At 40.1% G+C, this 19,034-nt stretch overlaps 2 protein-coding genes across 2 annotated transcripts; both read left to right on the plus strand.

The window, feature by feature from the left end:
• Window positions 1-787: 787 nt before the first annotated feature.
• Window positions 788-11,664, plus strand: tmc2a (transmembrane channel-like 2a). The gene is made up of 20 exons (XM_046374785.1): window positions 788-1,009; window positions 1,716-1,754; window positions 1,863-2,313; window positions 2,919-3,077; window positions 3,507-3,597; window positions 3,727-3,808; window positions 3,908-4,014; window positions 4,155-4,253; window positions 4,758-4,900; window positions 5,169-5,316; window positions 5,475-5,663; window positions 6,113-6,292; window positions 6,614-6,772; window positions 7,221-7,349; window positions 7,796-7,863; window positions 8,360-8,599; window positions 8,677-8,802; window positions 9,238-9,316; window positions 10,373-10,493; window positions 10,692-11,664. The coding sequence occupies exons 1-20, from the start codon at window positions 973-975 to the stop codon at window positions 10,904-10,906; spliced, it is 2,862 nt and encodes a 953-aa protein (XP_046230741.1). The 5' UTR covers window positions 788-972; the 3' UTR covers window positions 10,907-11,664.
• Window positions 11,665-12,798: 1,134 nt separating this feature from the next.
• Window positions 12,799-18,915, plus strand: LOC124051427 (annexin A1-like). The gene is made up of 12 exons (XM_046374787.1): window positions 12,799-12,950; window positions 13,033-13,135; window positions 13,473-13,578; window positions 13,784-13,878; window positions 14,926-15,039; window positions 15,590-15,680; window positions 15,954-16,090; window positions 16,402-16,495; window positions 17,124-17,219; window positions 17,914-17,972; window positions 18,386-18,508; window positions 18,628-18,915. Exons 2-12 carry the CDS (start codon window positions 13,067-13,069, stop codon window positions 18,682-18,684), a joined length of 1,041 nt encoding a protein of 346 aa, XP_046230743.1. The 5' UTR covers window positions 12,799-12,950; window positions 13,033-13,066; the 3' UTR covers window positions 18,685-18,915.
• Window positions 18,916-19,034: the final 119 nt, after the last annotated feature.

Genomic DNA, 19,034 nt, shown 5'->3' on the forward strand with positions numbered 1-19,034 from the left:
TAATATTATACTGTCATTTTCTCAGCCTTTGGACCACCTGTGGACATATTCTCTGAACTGCTGGGCAGGGATGCAGCAGATGTGTCACCTCAAGTACACTCGCCTGTACAAGAGCAGTCTAAAAGGGTGTGAACCGTGACTCACATGTGGGAACTGACAACCGTGTAATGAAATCGTTTTGGATGTGAAAAATGAGATCTGCTGTATTATTTAATGAGACTATAGTGTGTCCGGGTGTCCATGATGTCTCCATATGGTTTCCAGCTCTGCACACACAGCTAGCTGCTGTATGCAGGCTGACTGACTCCATACCTGCTTCTGTTGAAAACAAAAAACAACTGAAAGAGCTTCAAGGTCATCTCAGGGTATTTACTGTTTGCCTAATGAGCCTCACATAGAGAAACCTAAACCTTCATTAAATCTTTAGGGTGTCTGGTCTTCTCTCTCTCTTTCTCTCTCTCTCTCTCTCTCTCTCACTCTCTCTCTCCCACTCCCTCTCTCTCTCACCCTCCCCGTGTGTGTGTGTATATGGTCTCCAGTAACAAGAGGAGTGAGAGTGTCGTGGTCCTTTGGCCATTTAGGAAAAACAAAGCAGTCAAGCTGAGCTAAACACATCCACACTAAATGCTATTTCACTTCTAAGAATCAGTATTCACCTAATGGGAATAACCAACCCTATGTAGCTACCTCTGTGTAATAATAACAAAGTCTAAATGTTGCAGCTTCTGGAGAATAACACAGCATCTGCATGATAAGCCACAGTGGATCACCTTTGGTTTCCAGAATTTACTGCACCTATCCAAGAGCACCTGTACAAGAGCAGATCACGTGCATCAGTCGTCATAGTGACGGCACTGTCAGATACCTGAGTTGGGTGCTGGCGGGCAGACAGAGGAGAGCCGACCTGCTGGGGGGGTAGACTGGACGAACGCTGCAGAGGACACAGGGGACAGAGGCTTTTTATTTTTCATAATGCCAAGAAAACGTGATGCAACTTCAGCAGATGAAGGTGAGCTGAAGACTGGAGGGCTGGAGGATTCATTTGTTTTGTGCCTTTATCATGATCGAAGCTGTGCAGGTTATAATAACGTCTGAGGCAGTCTGGCTCATTTTGGAAGAGAAAAATGCTTTCCGATAACAACACAAATGTGGAGAATAATTTCTACTTCATATGTGAACATAAATGATTGTTGTAGTCCGTCATTGATCGTCATGGGCACTCACTACTTACAGATAATGTGATGGCCTTTAATGTCTGAGGTGACGACTCAAGTCTTGCGTGACTCCTGGCCATTTTCCACAAGAAGGAACTTAATAAAGTGTGACATAGCATGTAGCCACATCACTGCTTCTGCTTTTGTTTCCACTGGTGTCTGCTGCTGGGCACCTGGAACTAAATGCATGTTCCAGGGACTCTGACGGGATTAAGGTATCTATCGACCAGGAAAGCCAATACTTCAATACGGCCGAGACTGCTCAGCTATGATATTGGCTTTGTGAGGCTGTATTTAGACATAGCAGCACTATAAAGGCTCCCTTTGAAGTTTTCTTGTAAACAAACAAAAGTTATGTTTACATTCAGTTAATCCCCAAAATAAAGTAGGTAAAAAGTACATTTCTTGCCCTAAATTTGATAACGGATAATTTAGAATACAATTACAATTGTTTGCTCCATGAATATTTGATTGTGTTGTTTTTTGTGTGTTCTTCTTCAGTTGGGGTCGAGATAGATGGAGATTCGAATGACAGTGATGGTGAGTGAATAAAATAGCATTTCATGGAACTGATTTAAAAATAATTATAGTCTAGAGTCTAATCTTTCACCAGAATACCAAATGTGGATTTATTTGGTTTTTATGTAGACGGTGTCACCCAAAGGAGAGCAAACAGAAGGCAGGCAGCTGGAAGAGGAGGTGCAAAGGGAAGAGGTCGAGGGAAAAAACCAACCAGCGAAGATGAAGATGAGGATGATGATGAGGAGGAGAATGAAGTTCCCAGGAAACGCAAGGGAGCGAACAAGAAGCCCACGAGGAAACGTGGCGGTGACGATGAGGATGACAGTGAGGAAGAGGCTCCCAAGAGGAAACGAGGAGGAGCAGCCAATAAGAGAAAAGGAGGCAAAGCCCAGGACAGCGATGAGGACAGCGACGTGGAGAAAGGAAAGAAGGGGATGAAGGGAAAAGGAAAGAAAGGAAGGAAGGAGGAGGAGGAAGAGCAAAGTAAGGGTAAAAAGGCAGATGCTAAAGGAAAGGACAAGGGGAAAGACAAGGACAATGACAAGGACAAAAAGAAGAAAAAGAAGAAGGATGAAAGGTAAATAACACAAAGTAAAACTACCCATAAGTAAGATACCCACCAATTGTAACTTTACCAAAACACTGACAATCTCTGTTTTATACCACTACAGAAAAGGTTTCTCTGTCCTACACTTTGGTACACAAAGTATAATGTGAAGACAAGGCTTATAGACGGCCAACAATGTCAACACTAATACTATTTTTGTTTTTATTCTTTGTATCATTTGCTACTGGCTTTTGTCCAGTTATGTACTGTATTGCATATGTGTTTTAGCACAGTGTTGTATGTTTTTAACTATTGCACATATTTTATTATTTTTCATTATTCCAGCATGCCTCGGGCAAGGGGATTACAGCCTTCTATCTAACTTGGTTGCATTTACATTTGTTTGAATGTTGGTAAATGTACAGAGTCCTTTTTAAAATAACAAATAAATTAAATTTAGTTATTTTTAAGTACAAATCGAGGCTTTGCCAGAGGTACAAAAAAAGCCTCTGGAGAACATAATGTAACCAGTGAAATTCATGAAAATGTGGCCACTAATGTTCAGTGTATAAAGTTGTAGCTTTGACAAATGCATTCCCTCCCTTCTCTGTCTCTATCTGCCTTTTTGCCTCCAGTTCCTCTGATTCCAGTTCAGATTCTGATGAGGAGGAGGAGGAGTCCATGTCAGAGGGAGAGATGGCTCGGTTGATGGAGGAGGTGGAGGAGAAGAAGAAGCTAATCGCTAACATCAGGAACAAGCCATGGAGAATGAAGCGGAGGCTCACACACCTGAGGTAATCTCTTACTTTTGTTCTGGTTTAAAAGTCGAGATAAAAGTTGTCCTTAACCATAAATCACAAAGCCACATTTCAAGTTTTGACATGAAAAAAAAATTAGATGCCATTTTTACTCAAATTGTTCAAGTTCAGTTTGTAGGTGGAATGCTAGGAATACCGTCACTGAAAATTCTGCTTTTAATTTTAGTGCATGTTTTCATTTGAAGCTTTTTATCTGAAACTATAAATGTGCACTTGGAGACAACACTTGCTAAATATTAGGGTGTGAAATCATCACGCATCTGAGAATTTTACCTGACATTAATAATGTCTGCCTTTAACTATTGTGTTCTTATTGTGACTCATGATGTAAATCAGTGCGGTAAACCCTAAATCTAGCTCAATTTAATGGGCGTTTATCTCACACGTGCTCCTGTTTGTTCACAGGGAGGCTCAGGAATTTGTGGATAAGTTTGAAGGAGCTCTTGGCAAAGGAAAAGGCAGAAAGTGGTATGCATACAAAGTGATGATGACAAAGGTTAGGCATTAGATTTAAAAAAATATATATTTTTTTAATCTTTGCTTTTTGTTTGTTTGTGTGTGTGTGTGTGTGTGTGTGTTTCCCTCCAGTAATCTTTTCTTTATTATTATTTTTTTTTAATCCCAGAAATGGATCAAGTTCCAGAGGGATTTTGAGAATTTCAGAACAGCCTGCATACCCTGGGAGAGGAAAATCAAAGAGGTGGAAAGTAAGTGTTGTTACACCAGAAGAGTCATAATGTTTAGCAGCTAAACAGCGACTCCTAGTGGATAGATAAGGAGCTCATTAATCTCCTCAACTTCCTCAGGTCACTTTGGGTCATCTGTGGCGTCCTATTTTATCTTCCTGCGCTGGATGTACGGCATGAACCTGGTTCTCTTTGGTTTCACTTTTGGACTGGTCGTCATCCCTGAGGTGAGATGATGTAACCCCGAAATAACCCCAAAATAAAAAATGAACAAAAATGCAGTGAACAGATTAATCAAGTGAAATCAAGATAAAAGATTAGGCTTCATTAAATGTTACTTGATTTAATTTTCTTTTCAACTGTCCAGGTTCTGATGGGCCTTCCCTATGGATCTATTCCCAGAAAGACTGTACCCAGAGCAGAGCAGGCCACCGCTCAGGATTACTCCGTCCTCATGGACTTCAACGTGAGTCTGATATATGGTTCATTAGTTTCAGTCCATACATTGTCAAATGATGATAAACAAATATAATCGGATGTTCGCAAGAGAGAAAATCCATAGGTTTGTAATCGACCATACCTGAATATCCTACAAGAGATATGAAATTAATAATAATTCAAGTTAAACAATATTTAAAAAATAATTAATCATTATTATCATTAATCATTATTAATAATTAATAAGTTTGATTCAGTTTTGAATAATCATTAATTCACCCCATGTATGTACAAAAAAACAAACAGTTTTTCCATGTTCTTCTATTACGTGAAACATTTTTGCAATAGTTTCATGTAATAGAAACCCACCCTTCATTTCATGTTTGTTATCTATAATGTTCTGAGATCTGAGATCTGTTCGACAGCATCCTAGCCAGAATGGCAGCACAGCTGTGCTGCACAAATGAATACCAACACTAAAGGCAGATGATTTAGGAAAGAAAAAAGTTGATAGCACCTCTCCTTTTCTTAGGGTTACTGCAAATATTCAGTCCTGTTCTATGGATATTACAACAACCAGAGGACCATCGGCTTGCTGAAGTTCAGGCTGCCTCTGTCCTACCTCATGGTTGGGATCGGCACCTTCGGATACAGCCTGATGGTTGTGATCCGCACGTGAGTCTGCAGTAGGATCCAGCTCAGGGCGCTTAATGCAGTATGGCCGCTTTTCAGTCGTTTACTGTCAAACAAGTTATCAAGTCATTCAAGTTTAAAATGAGATAAAGCAAAGCATGACACAGAAATAATGAAACTTTTTAATGCAATCTCTTTATAAACAGCAAAACTACAGTCTGTGAATTTGGTGGTGATGCAAATGTCCAGATTGCTTTTGATAATGCGCAAGCCTTCTATGTGCCCATAAAGAAGCTGATGTTTTTTTCAGAATGGCCAAGAATGCTGATGTCGGTGGTGGAGACGGAGAGGAAGGAGAGTTCACGTTTGCATGGAAGATGTTCACCAGCTGGGATTACCTCATAGGTAACGCAGAAACCGCTGACAACAAGTATGCCTCCATCACAACCAGCTTCAAGGTGAGCCTGGCAACAGTTTTACAACAGACACATACATGTCAACTGTTTTTTGTTTGGTTGGTTTTTTGAGTACAACTGCAGCATCCATTTGCTAATGTAGCAAATGATACAGCAAATAATTATGTTTTTTTTCATTGTTCCTGTTTTGACAAAAACAGGAGTCGATTGTGGACGAGCAGGAGAACCAGAAGGATGAGAACATTCACCTGCGGAGGTTCCTCAGAGTTCTGGCTAACTTCCTGATTACCTGCAGCCTCGGTGGCAGCGGATACCTCATCTACTTTGTGGTGAAGAGGTCTCAGGAGTTCGCCAGCAGGGATGACCTCAGCTGGTATGAGAAAAACGAGGTAATGATGGTCAGATTTTCATGGCCATGAAGTCAGCTGTAAACCATAAAGGTCAGCAAACAATAAACTTCCAAGGCCTACTAATAATTCCCCCATACGTACAAGTAATAATGATAAAGACTTGATTTGAGCAACTCTTAATAAACATTAATGAGCACCAAGTTTGATTTAGTAAAACTGAACTTTTTGAGGATTTCAAAAATTCTTGTTAAAAAAAATTCCTGAATTGAACAAAAAGAAGTGCTGCAACATACCTTTGACAAAATGAACAGTTATAGAAATGCTTTCCATCAGGGCACACTTCATGCCACTCAGAAGGAAAATCTGTACAAATAAGAGTGAGTAAATATCTAAAAATACAAAGAGACAAATGAAACTGTGATGTATATCGCATTGAAACAGTTATTAAACATGAAGATGTTCGTGGTGATTTTAACTGCTTTGGACAGTTGGAGATCATCATGTCTCTGCTGGGCCTGGTGTGTCCTCCTCTGTTTGAGACCATTGCTGAGTTGGAGGACTACCATCCTCGAATCGCCCTCAAGTGGCAGCTCGGACGCATCTTCGCCCTCTTCCTGGGAAACCTCTACACCTTTCTGTTCGCACTGTTTGACGAGGTCAACACCAAGGTATGGCAGCAGCGTCTGTGTGCGAGTGCGAGTCCTCCCTTGCTAAAGTTTGGCTGAACCGCTTTCTAACGGTGACCATATTTCCTGAGCCCTTGATAATGAGGACCCAGGATGTATCAAACACTTTTAACTGTTCTAATTTCCATGAAACTAAAGAACTTTTCTCGTTGTGCCAACCTCAGGTTTAACTTTTCTAGCCCCGTGTCTGCATCATAGGTTGAAAAGAACTTTTACTCACTAATAATTTATATAAAAAGGAGAATATCTCTCTACTTTTGCCGTTGTGTGACTGTTAACTGATCAATTCTTTGTGCCTTGTAGCTGGAAGAAGAGCAGTCCATTAAGAATGCTTCCATCTGGGCCATGAAGGAGTACTACGCCAACTACTCACGTCTGGTCAACGACACCGAGGCCACCCCACCTCCCATGAACCCTGCTGATGTAATCAGGGGACCCTGCTGGGAGACTGCTGTTGGCATAGTAAAGAAAATATTGATTCAGTTTTTTTTTTAAAATGAAACAGAAATTTCGCAATTTAGCCACACATTCTTCTAAATCATTGACATCATTTTCTGTTACACCTTATTAGTAAGCATCACTCCTGTTATGCTATGAGGGAAAGATTTCCTCCAATCACTTGGTCCATTTTGCAAATCATGCACTTGTCAAGCAAAAGAATCATCTGATTTTCAAATGACTGATAGTTGTTCAGACAGCAGTGACACAGCCTACATGCTGAGTAATTTTCCAACCTCTTGTTCAAAATTTAGAGCTCGCTTGAATCTCAGGATTGATTTCTTTTGTTTGTTGTTGTGATTTGAAATGTAATTTCAATCTTATATTCACAAAACACGGCTGAAACACATCACTTTCTGTCAAGCAGTTACGAACTGGGACACAAACCTTTATGTCAACATTGTGGTTCCAGGAGTTTGTGAAGCTGACGGTGTCAGACATCCAGGTGTCCTACCTGACCATCCTGATCGGTGACTTTGCCAGAGCTGTCATCGTTCGCTTCCTTAACTACTGCTGGTGCTGGGACCTGGAGGCTGGATTTGTAAGTCTGCCTACTGAAGCATGTTGAGGTTCAAATTTAATTAAACGAGTTTAATTATGTCACAGCAGAGAAGGCTCATGTGTTATTAGTAACATTAAGGGGTAGCTTTGGTTATTTTCCAACCTAGTCCTTATTTTTCCATTTTTTAGTGTCTAAGTGACTAAATGAGACAACAATTTTTGAAACTGATCCAGCATTAAGCAAAGGTGCTGCAGCCAGCAGCTACGAAATGGGCCACAATGTAATCTCTCTGGGCAATGGCACACCAAAGTACATCAACTTCGAGGGCTTGCTTTTGATTTCTAATCTGGCAAAGGAGAGAGGGACAGCTGGCCTTAAAAGGTGGATGACTGGAGGCAGGTGAGAGTCAGGTGTGCAGGAAAGCGGCCGATAGGGAGAAAAGTCCACTCCATACCTGCAAGTAACTGTTGTCTCTGCACTTTCAGCCCTCATATGGAGAGTTTGACATCAGTGGTAACGTACTTGGATTGGTCTTCAATCAAGGGATGATTTGGTATGAACTTTATTTTAACATTGCACACGCTCAGTTACATGTGTCTGTGTGTTTACACGCATGGGTGTGTGTTGCTGCATGCATATCCAGTATCACTGAGTGCATAAATAATGTCAGTATCAAAGATACTGCCAGTGTTTTGGTTTCAGGTTGCAGTGGAGCTACCCTGCTTGCATTATCAACAGCGCTTTGAATGACTATCACCAGTTACATGTTACATGTTGTAGTAGGTTTCATTGTATTGTGTAACATCACATTATGCTGAGTCATGTACATCACCTTGCTATGCTACAAAATGCACCATAATCCATAGCATTTTTATGTTCCATTTTGTTGCAAATGTTACATTATGATATAATATATATTGTTGTAGTTTTACATTATTTATTGTAACATTGGAGCTGTTAATCCAGAGTATGTTTTGATGATCTGTTTCAGAGCTCAGAGTTCATGACATAATTTCTGATGTATCAGTCAATGTGATGGTGTATTTCAGGATGGGTGCATTTTATGCTCCTGGTCTGGTGGGCATCAACGTGCTCCGCCTCCTCAGCTCCATGTACTATCAGTGTTGGGCTGTGATGGCCACCAACGTGCCCCATGAGAGAGTCTTCAAGGCCTCTAAGTCCAACAACTTCTACATGGGCCTACTGCTCCTCATCCTCTTCCTCAGTCTGTTACCTGTCGTCTACACCATCATGACTCTGCCGCCTTCATTTGACTGCGGGCCCTTCAGGTAACAAAGCATACATAAACCTCAAAGATAATAAATAATTGCATCATGGGAGCAAATACAAATACTGATGTTTGCAGTGGGAAGGGGAAGATGTTTGATGTGATCATGGAGACCATTGACCTGGACCTGCCGGCCTTCATGGGCACGCTCTTCAGCTATGCAGCCAACCCAGGCCTCATCATACCAGCTGTGCTGCTCATGGTGTGAGTGCAGAGGAGACACTGTGATATCATGCACACACAAATACAAAAAAAAAAAAAAACACACACACTGAGGGCTTTCAACCCATATTAAACTTTGGATCTAATTTTAAAAATTCTTTGTAGATTTTTAACCTGCCATCTGATTTTAATCGTAGGGTTAAATTTTATTTTTGAGTGTCTTGTCAATTTTTTCATTATCAGTTTTTTTTTTAATCACTGGACATTGCTCATTCACATGTACACATCTTATATAAACATGTTGTCTGTGGTCAACCACATGCACCCAGTGGTACACACACATATTCCAATGTGTGCACTAATGAAAATATGCTGATGTTGTAGAATGTGTATCTAAAAAGGCCGTAAATCTCCGCATGCTGCCTTGATAGCTGTTGACAAACGACAAAGTCTGTTATTTCATTTCATCATTTACAGACTGGCCATCTACTATCTGAACTCAGTGTCTAAGGCTTACCAAAACTCCAACATGGAGCTAAAGAAGAAGATGCAGATGGTAAGTAGAGGATGCAGATAAACGTGGTATACACGTAAATGAGGACTCCTGAAATGACAGAATTTAGCCACAATACTGTTGATAACAAAGAAGTGCATATTACTGTTAACTGTTTTTAACCATGTCTGCAAAGTTAACAACATTCCCTTCGGCCTCAGCTGCAGAGCTACATTGTGTCTAGTGCTAATCAGAGAATGTTGGCATGGTAAAATGTTAAGCCACTAGGGCTGCCTTGATAAACATTTACCTGCCTCATCAAACATCAGCATCTTTGCAAGTTATTATGAGCTTGTTAGCATGCAGGGGTTAGCACTTAGCATAAAGGAATATAAGTACAGTCTCACTGTATTGCTGCTTATACCAAACAAGTACCGATCTGCAGCAGTTTTCCCTATTTTGGGTCAAATACCTCACTACAGATACAGTTAAAATGGGGTCTGGTCTTCTATTCATATTATTGTCAACAAATCAAATGAAGACCACAAGACACAAATGATCTTACTAACAAGTACTGTCTGTGCAGCCAAAGCCTGATATATCTTCTTCCTCTGTGCTGTAGAGCTCCATTGTTATGAGCAGTCCAGCACATGAGCCACACTGTTGCACTGGCTGACATGTTCCTTCATTACCTTGAACACACAAAGTGTAGTTTCTTTTGACTTAATCCCACATAAACTGTCCCTGTCCACAAGTGAAAATTTTCCCTTACAAATCCACTATGTAGCCCTGTAGCCCTTTAACTGTACAGTGTCCAGCTGTTTTAGAAAGTGTTTTGCTCATTTGGTAAAACTGTAAATTATTAACATCCTCAGTGGGAATTAAAGGGCTTTGGGCTGAGAGATGGACTAACACAATGTTGGGTTTGGTGTTTGCAAGGCATTTATCTTTTGCAGATATATATCATATTGCCAGTTTCATCCTGGAAGCACCTTCTTGAAATTACTTTAACAAAACTTCCAACACAAATTCACATGCTCTTTATTTTATCTCTCTTCTTAAATGTCTCTGAAAGTCTTTTTTAATCATCTAACCACTTCTCTGTGTGTATCTGTCCAGGCTCGGGATGAAGAGAAAAACCGGAGGAACAACAAGGACAGCACCAACCAAGTCATGAAAGACTTGGAGGACCTGCTGCCGAACCGATCCCTAATCCCCCCTGCTCCTCCACCAGAGCCTGGTCAGTAAGCTCCTAAACAGCTGTACTGTGCAGGTATACTGTATCAAGTGAAAATAATATTTCACTTGATACAGTGAAATGTCTAGATGATAAACATATTTTCAATTTTTAATTTTGTTGAGAAGTATTATGTATATTACCTTGATATAAAAATACCAGACAGATTCAGCTGATTCTTCACTGTGTCTGTCTGAACAGAAAAGACACCAGAGCCAGAAGCAAAGCCGACTAAGACGAAGCCTGGATCAGCTGGTAAAGGGGTTAACCTGCAAAAAGATGTGACTCTGGCATCGCCCAACCCCAACGCTCGAGGACCAGTGAGCCGTCCGCCAGGGCCTAGAGGACCTGGGGCAACGCCGGGTCCCGGTCCTGGACCGGGTCGAGGCCGTGGGAGAGGGCCCCCTCCGAGATAACAATGTGAAAAAGATCTTATTCCTGCAGGCTGTGTTCATCCCTCAGACAATCTGTTCGTTCATAGATGGAGACATAAACAGGGACAAGAAACAAGGCGTAGAGATTGTGGCCTTCTTACTTACAAGGACCTTCATTAGGTCCTTATATTTCCTTTAATGATATAAACATTTCAAGGTTGAACAAAGGTCATGTTTGAAAATTAGAGTTGTATAAACTGTAACCCATAACACAGGATTGCAACACAGTGTGCTCAAAACCTGATTTTTGTCTTGATTCATAAAGGAAAACCATGTTGTTGATCCATGTTGATCCATGGGTAAAGCTGGGCAGGCACGGCGTGTTTTCATTCATCTTGAACGTTCTTTTAATTATTCTTAATCTTTAATAATAGAATCATCTATGTGTCAGGCTTTTTGTTTTCTCTTAACATTTACAGTGACTTTTATAGAACCCCAAAAAAGCTGAGGTGCTTTGTAAAACCTAAACAAAACAAAATGTGATAATTTGGTATTCAAATATACCCAGTACATACAAAGACAATATATATATCATGTTTTATCTCACTGAAATCATTGATTTTTGTAAATATATGCTTATTCTGAATTTTTTGGCACAAGTCAGGACAGGAGCAGCTAAAGACTCGGAAGGTCTTGTATTGACCATTAAAACACCTGTCTGCAACACTCCACAGGTGAACAGCCTCACTGGTAACAGGTGATATCGTGATTGGGTGTGACAGGAGCATCCTCGAAACGCTCAGCCGTGATTGCATTTTGTTTTTATTTACTTTTTACACAGCGTCTCAACTTGTTTTAAAATTATGATTGTACTTCACATTACGAATTTGACTTTGCAATAAAATATGAACCCTTTTAATAACGTCTCAGTTTATATCCATGTTTTTAAATTGGATTTTATCCCACTTTGTTTTTGTTAAGTGTTGATAAAATTTACTTTAGTTTAGATCTTTGCTTGCAACAAAACAGAGAAAAAAAAACAAACTTGGAGATCGAAGTAAATAACGTGTTGGTAAGAAAAATGAAAAGACTAACAAAGGCAACAGTTGATTTGTTGTATGTTTCCACCTTGAAAATACTTCAGCAGTTTAGCAGTGCTCCCCATAACCTTACCGTGATGTACAGTGGGAAGGGGAAGCTGTTTGACGTGATGTGTCACCAAATTTGATAAAGCAGAACCAGATGTATGTCTCTTTCTTTATTCCAAGCATTCTTCTTTCTCGTAAAAATTTACATTACACACTTACATTACCTTTAATGCAATTCAGCTGCTGTCAGTTCAGACAGAGATTCAGGTGTGTCATGTTAGGAGCAGCTGAAGTACTGTGGAGCTAACAGATGAGGAGTGGCCTCTAGAGGTATTATAAACTTCACACCACCAGAATTCAAATTTATATTCTTCAGACTCATGTGACATCGCTTGAGGCCTTTGTGCAGCAAAGTCTGAAGCCACAAAAAGTTTTATACAGCTTTTCCACAAATGCAACACTACTCGCAGCACCAGTAAACGGACACTGACATGTAAAATCAGTTGAGCTCCCTTTCTGCAGTATCAATAGAGGAGAAAAATGTGGAACATCAAGTTCAGCCATGTAATTGTACAACCCCCCCCCCCCCCCCCCCCCCCCCCCCCAAAAAAACAAAACAATGTGTTGTCTCAGGTCAATATTTAGGAGTGTTTTCTTCACCAGCTCCTGTAAAATATCCTGTTTGTCAGTGTTCTCTGCATGTCTGTATGAATGATAAGTTGTTTGATTAAAGGGTGATGTGTTTACAGGTTTACAATACAAGTCTGTACAGAAGAGTCACCCAACCAGTCAGAAGTGCTCAAACCTCTGACTGTCACCCTAAAGGAATGTTGTCTTTGACAGGTGGCAGACGATTGGCTGATCCTCTGCAGGTGAAAACAAACCTGGCAGAAAATCATCTACACAGTGACGGGTGGAGACACTGCAGAGTGACTTAAACACTGGGAATAACACAGAGAGCTACAGGCTGTGGCGTGAAGACGTCTCAAGTAGTGCAGGTGAGGGTTCTTTTGTTTTTTTGGACTTGTCATTATGAAGAAGAAATTAAATCATCTTGATTTCTTTTTTCCTCCTCTACAGCAATTTAGTTTCTGGTTTTAACATCCACGCGAGAATGTCCATCTTCAGGAGGTTCTTCAACAATGTCATCCACAACAGAGACCCCAAAGATGACACTGTCACAGTAAGTACCAGCTCATGTTAGAACAACTAGTCAGGAGCAGAAAACACCTGTTGGCTTACAGCAGTTTTATTTAACATGTCGTCATTTTTTTCTCAGTTTTTTTTTCCCAGTGTTTTGGAGTGTTAATATGAACTTTGTTGTTCTTTGGTAAAATGATTTGCTGACAGCTGTCTGTAGCTCTGTCAACCCTTGCGGCGCTGCTTGTTGCCACCTTATCGGCCTTTCCTGTCTCGTCTTTCCTGTCACTTTCCCTATGATGAAGCCGGAATGAGTCAGAAATCATTTTCAAAGCTGAAGATGATCTGTATTTAATAAAATGTATTTCTGGCTGTTGTAGGTGAAAGGTAAGCCCAAACCTAAATATTATGGAACAGTCACCCCACATCCAGACTTCAATGCCAGCAGTGATGCTTCAGTTCTTCAAACTGCCATTGAAAGCAAAGGTGTGTGTGCTCACTTAACTGACCTTATGCCTGTATGGTTGGGTTGTTTTGTCTGTGAATAACATTTATTTTGAGCTGGATGCAAGTCAAGCTGCTCCTCTGGTTTTCATAATGTTTTTTTTAAAGGTACAAATCTTCTTTCAAGATGCTCTCATGCTTTACTGCTTTAAAGCAACTAAGGTAAAGCACGGTTTGTCCCTCACAGGAGTGGACGAGGACGTGATCATTGCAGTCCTAGTGAAGAGAAACAACGAGCAGAGACAGAAGATCAAAGTAGTTTATGAGGCATCCACTGGCAAGGTGAGTAATTCATTTCTCATGAAGCAGTATAGTCTGATAATAACAAAACAACAACAATGAAGACCAAAAAACATCCAGAAGTTGAATTCTGTACTGGTGTAAATGTGATATGTAAAAATACAGATTAGCAGAACAAATTAGATCAAATATTATGACAGAAACAAGTCGTTCAGTCCAGGTTCACTGCATTAGAAAGCTTCAATTGTAATTTTTTTTTCTTAATAAACAGTTCTTATTAATCAACTCAGGTTTAGATTATATAAATTGTTGAGTTGTTTTATGTGAGAGTTCTTTGTTTTCGTCTTCACATTATTTTGCTCATTTCCACTTAAAAAAATTATGTAACTATTTAAGAAGTGAAGAAACAGTTACAGATTAATACAGTTCAACTTATGAGGCTTGCAGATCCTACAAACTGCGCCCCATGTAGACCACACACCTGCAGACCACACCCATGATCATGTTGCTAGCATGGAAAGAAGACAACTGATCTTAGCAAATCAAAAATAAATTTGAACTTTGATTAAAAATAGCAGTTTTAACAGCTATAACAGCAAAGAAATGATGTGTCTGAGCCAGAACACCAAACGCACTGCAAATAACGAAGGGGGAAAAAGTTTGCCATCTTGGTTCAGATTATGGATTCCTTGTGTTATTATTTTATCTTCTAAAGTACAGGCAAAACTCCTAACCCTCTGCTCTTCTGTGACCTAACCAGCCCACAAACCATACTGGGAAATTTAATTTCCCTCAAATTCCACTTCAGCTTCGCCATTATCCTGTTTTTACTACTTGTGGCTACGGTGGCCACTGTTAAGCAGAATATACAGTCTTTCATTAAAGCTGCTAAGTGTAGATTTGAGCATTTCCCACACATAGTGGCAGTATCACAAAAAGGCACTGTGGCAAATGTTATAATTTCCACATCACCAAAACACACACACACACATACAAAATGCAGCAGTCTTGGTCTGATTGGAACTGCCATGATTATAATCCACAGTAGAACTCTCATGTCTTTGTGTGGCTGCTCCCTGTGTGTTGCAGAATCTGGAAAAAGATCTGAAGTCGGCGCTCAGGTCACATTTAGAGGACGTCTCTCTGGCTCTGCTCATGACACCAACTCACTTTGATGCCTACCTGCTCAGGAAAGCCACAAAGGTCCATATGATGTGTCTGTATCCCTCTTATCTGTCTCCTATATCTCTCCATTTTATCATTCATTCAGAGATTGTATTGTACTCTTTTCCACGACAGCAGAACATTAAACCAGAAAGAAAAAGAAAACAGCTCAAAATTCAGCTGGGCTGCTTTTTCAGCAACAGTTGCCCACACTTAAACCTGGAAGCTCCTTTTAGTCCAGCCACAGTTTGATCTGTTGGCTACTGAGCACCTGTGTGGCAGCAATGCGGTGGTTAAGTGTTGTGATCAAGAACACCTTTAGGGGAATAATGGCAGACAGGCAAACAGGTCAAGTTCAGTTTACTGCCCAGATTTAATCTGCCAATCTGGGGATCAAACCAGCTACCTTCTGTTCACAGTCCTGCTTTTCCTTTAAGATTTAGATTAATTTTAAGCTCAAAATGGACAAATAAACAAAATGATTAGAATAATGTTTTAATACATTCATAACGGTTTGCAATTATATTCAAAGGCTTCTTTAAAGCAGTTTTCAGTTTCGTCACGCCTTGCGTTTGCTCTGATCCAACAGGGTCTGGGCACAGATGAAGGCGTCCTGGTGGAGGTTCTGGCAACAAGATCAAACCAAGAGATTCTAGAGATCAAGAGGGTCTTCAAAGAAGGTTTGGCCTGATTCAGTGCAGTCACCCTGTTATTTGTTTGTGTACATCCTGAGCTCTGAGGTCCTGAAAGGTTTTCACATTTTAAGTAACGTCTTAGACTCTTAAGTGTCTCGACTGCATGCAGCTGAGAATGACACTGAATTCCTACACAGTGCAGCACTGTAATCACAAGGACTCACGAGGACGGCAAGCCTCTAAACAACAGCCTTAACCACTGCAGTTATACTTAACTACCACTGTTATCTTGGTGCTGAAATGCTCTTTGTCCCTCAGAGTATAAAAAAGACCTGGAGGATGTTATTAAGGACGAAACCAGTGGTGATTTCTCCACGGCCCTTCTGGCCATGTTGAAAGCTAACAAAGATGAGAGCAGTGAAGTCGACATGGATCTTGCCCGAAGGGATGCAGAGGTAAAATCAGGAAAATCAACTTTTGTACAAATATATTATGTCTAACTTCCAACAAAGCCCATGAAAACTAAACAGAAAATACTTTTTATTAGTTCTTAATGAAGACAAACATATAATTTCATTTTAACAAAAGGCTCAGTAGTTTCCTAAATCAGCTGGCCACTGTAGATTGTAGCAAATGTTACTCGAAAAGGAGTCTGAATCAGGTGTTTCCAATAAGACAATATATCACTAGACTTAACCTGTGATGAAAATGTGTTGAAGAGAACACAGTTAACTGGTAATAGTGTGTAACTCTTGTGTACCCGTAGACTCTGTTTGAGGCAGGTGAGAACACCTGTGGAGTCAATGTTTCTGCCTTCATCGACATCCTGACCACGCGAAGCGGGCAGCAGCTCTCTAAGAGTGAGTGCACACGACAGCTGATTTCGTTTGACTCATCATGGGTTGAAACAGCCAAAACCTTCATTTCAAAGTGAACACACACTCACACACACACCTGGACAAACAGGTGAAACCACCCTCCTCCAGGTAACAAATGGAACACACCCAGGACTGTAGGAACAATACAGAGTTAAGTCAGCCTGATTCCTCCAGTAATTTTTAGGAGGCTATGTTTTGCTTATTCCAAGAAAAACAAAAAACAGAAAACAGATGTACCCTGGATGAGGTCATACATTCCTTTGAGATTTCTCTAGATTTATGTATCAAGTCAAGGTTTGTTTAAGCACACATACTGGTTCAACTTGGCTCCAGCCCATTTACAAGAACTTTTCTTGTGCTACTTACTTCACATGAGAACTGAATAAAGCAGAGTAAGAAAAAAAACAAAAAACTTCAAGCTCCGGTTGATGCGTCGCGTCTGGTGCCCTGTTGTTATGTACAGTAACAGTAATTGTTGTTATTTGGCAGTCACTGTACAATGATCTTTTACCTTGACTACAATAACCTTTGAGAGACACATCTGCTTTCTGTCTGCCAGGCAGCCCATTTACCCATAAATACTTGATGTTTCTCTCTGTTTACCTGCCAGCATTCCAGCAATATGCTTGCCTCAGTGATGTCACACTACCTAAAGCCCTGGACATGGAGCTGAGGGGAGACATTGAAGATTGTCTCATTGACATTGGTAAGGAAAATTTAATTACTCACAGTAAGGGCAGAACAAATTTTAAAGGCCCTGGAAAAACATTTTATTACTATAAGTGATGGGGTCCTACACAAACACAATATTTTCTACCAAACTCTGATGAACTTTTCCTTGATAGTTTCTCTCACTGGTTTGAGGATTTATCAGCATTTGATGTTTTGGGTTGAGACTGTCTGTGAAACCACACCCTCACAGTCCTGATGGAACAGATTAGCTTAGCTTTTTAGTGTTAAACACTTCATAAATATTAACAAAGGATGTTATTTACAAACCTGCTGTGTATTTAGTAATAGATATTTAATCATGCGACATGTGACATCCAGGCAGAAAACACAGGAAAGAGGACATCTATACCAAACCAGAATAAACAAAGCAAGTACAAAAAAATCAAAAAATCTGCAGAAACTTAAAAAATTAATTTCAATTTGAACACGTGAAAATGAAAAGAAGCACATGAAATATGAACACCATCTTCACTTCCTATTCTCATGTGACACAAGGCCATCAAGTCATATTGCGATCAGGGAGCACATAAAGCCTTGCGTGGACATAAAGTTCACAAGATGAACTACTACACAGAAGTACACAAAGAAATATCCTGAACTGTCAGACATATTAACATCTGTATTGTGCATTTTTTCGGCGTTTATGTTTTTGTGTCTTTGACTCGTAGTGAAATGTGCCTGGAACACACCAGCCTTCTTTGCTGAGAAGCTTCATCTGGCTATGAAGGTGTGTGTGTGAATATGGATAATGGTTGTCACAATTATTGCTTTTATGTTTTCACGCATGCTTAAGAATTTGTTTGTAATTGTGCAAATCAACTAGAAAGTCCACAAATGCTGCGTGAAAATTGACTTTACAAATCGCAAGTTGGCTTGTAAATGAATTTCTGTATTGCAGATGACAGTTTTTGAAGCTCTGATAACCATAAATCTTGTAAACCTCTGGAAAACACTACCTAACTGTAGTGAAACATTATGCAACCAACCGTACACAGTTGTAGACTGCAGTGATGGTATAACTTTAGCAGATATCATGTAACTATTGAATGAGAACTCTAACAAACCTGCAGCATGAGGTGATTTGCCTTCACTCATGCTCTCTCCCTGTTCAGTGATGGAGCCTCTGCTCTGTTCTCACAGGGTTACGGCACATGTGAAGACACACTCATCAGAGTGCTGGTGAGCCGCTCTGAGGTCGACCTGAAGAAGATCTTGGAGGAATACAGGGCCATGTATGACGTCAGTCTACAGGACGACATATTGGTAAAATGACACACCTATCAGCTGCCACTGTGTTGGGTTTTTCACATGATCAGTACAGAAACAAATGACAGTATAGTATCTAAGTACTTCAGCTGACCACACCTTTGTCTCTGTTTCAGAGAGACACAAAGGGACATTATCGGGACATCCTGCTTGGACTGTGTGGACCTCACTGAAATTCTGTTAGAACCTCTTTACTGGAAATCATCCAAGTTTGTCCACTGGATTCCACTGAATTCTCACATTTTTCCAAATGTCTGAAAGTGAAATTAAAGTGTCTTTTTCTTCCTTTTTTTTTTTGAACAATGAATTGTTCTGCTGGCTATGCGTGTCCACTTGTATACTGAACTGTAATTCACATCATGTTTGATGATTCATTATAATAAATTCAAATATATGTGGAAAAAGTTGTAAAGAACATGGAAGAGGTCGAAGGTGGAGCAGCAGAAAATAGGAACTAGAATTTAGGATAGAAAATCTAAGGCAAGTCAAGTCAATATTTTGAAATTTTCTGTCAAAATTATGA

The sequence above is a fragment of the Scatophagus argus genome, chromosome 20, assembly GCF_020382885.2.
Source record: "Scatophagus argus isolate fScaArg1 chromosome 20, fScaArg1.pri, whole genome shotgun sequence".
Classification (NCBI taxonomy): Eukaryota; Metazoa; Chordata; class Actinopteri; family Scatophagidae; genus Scatophagus; species Scatophagus argus.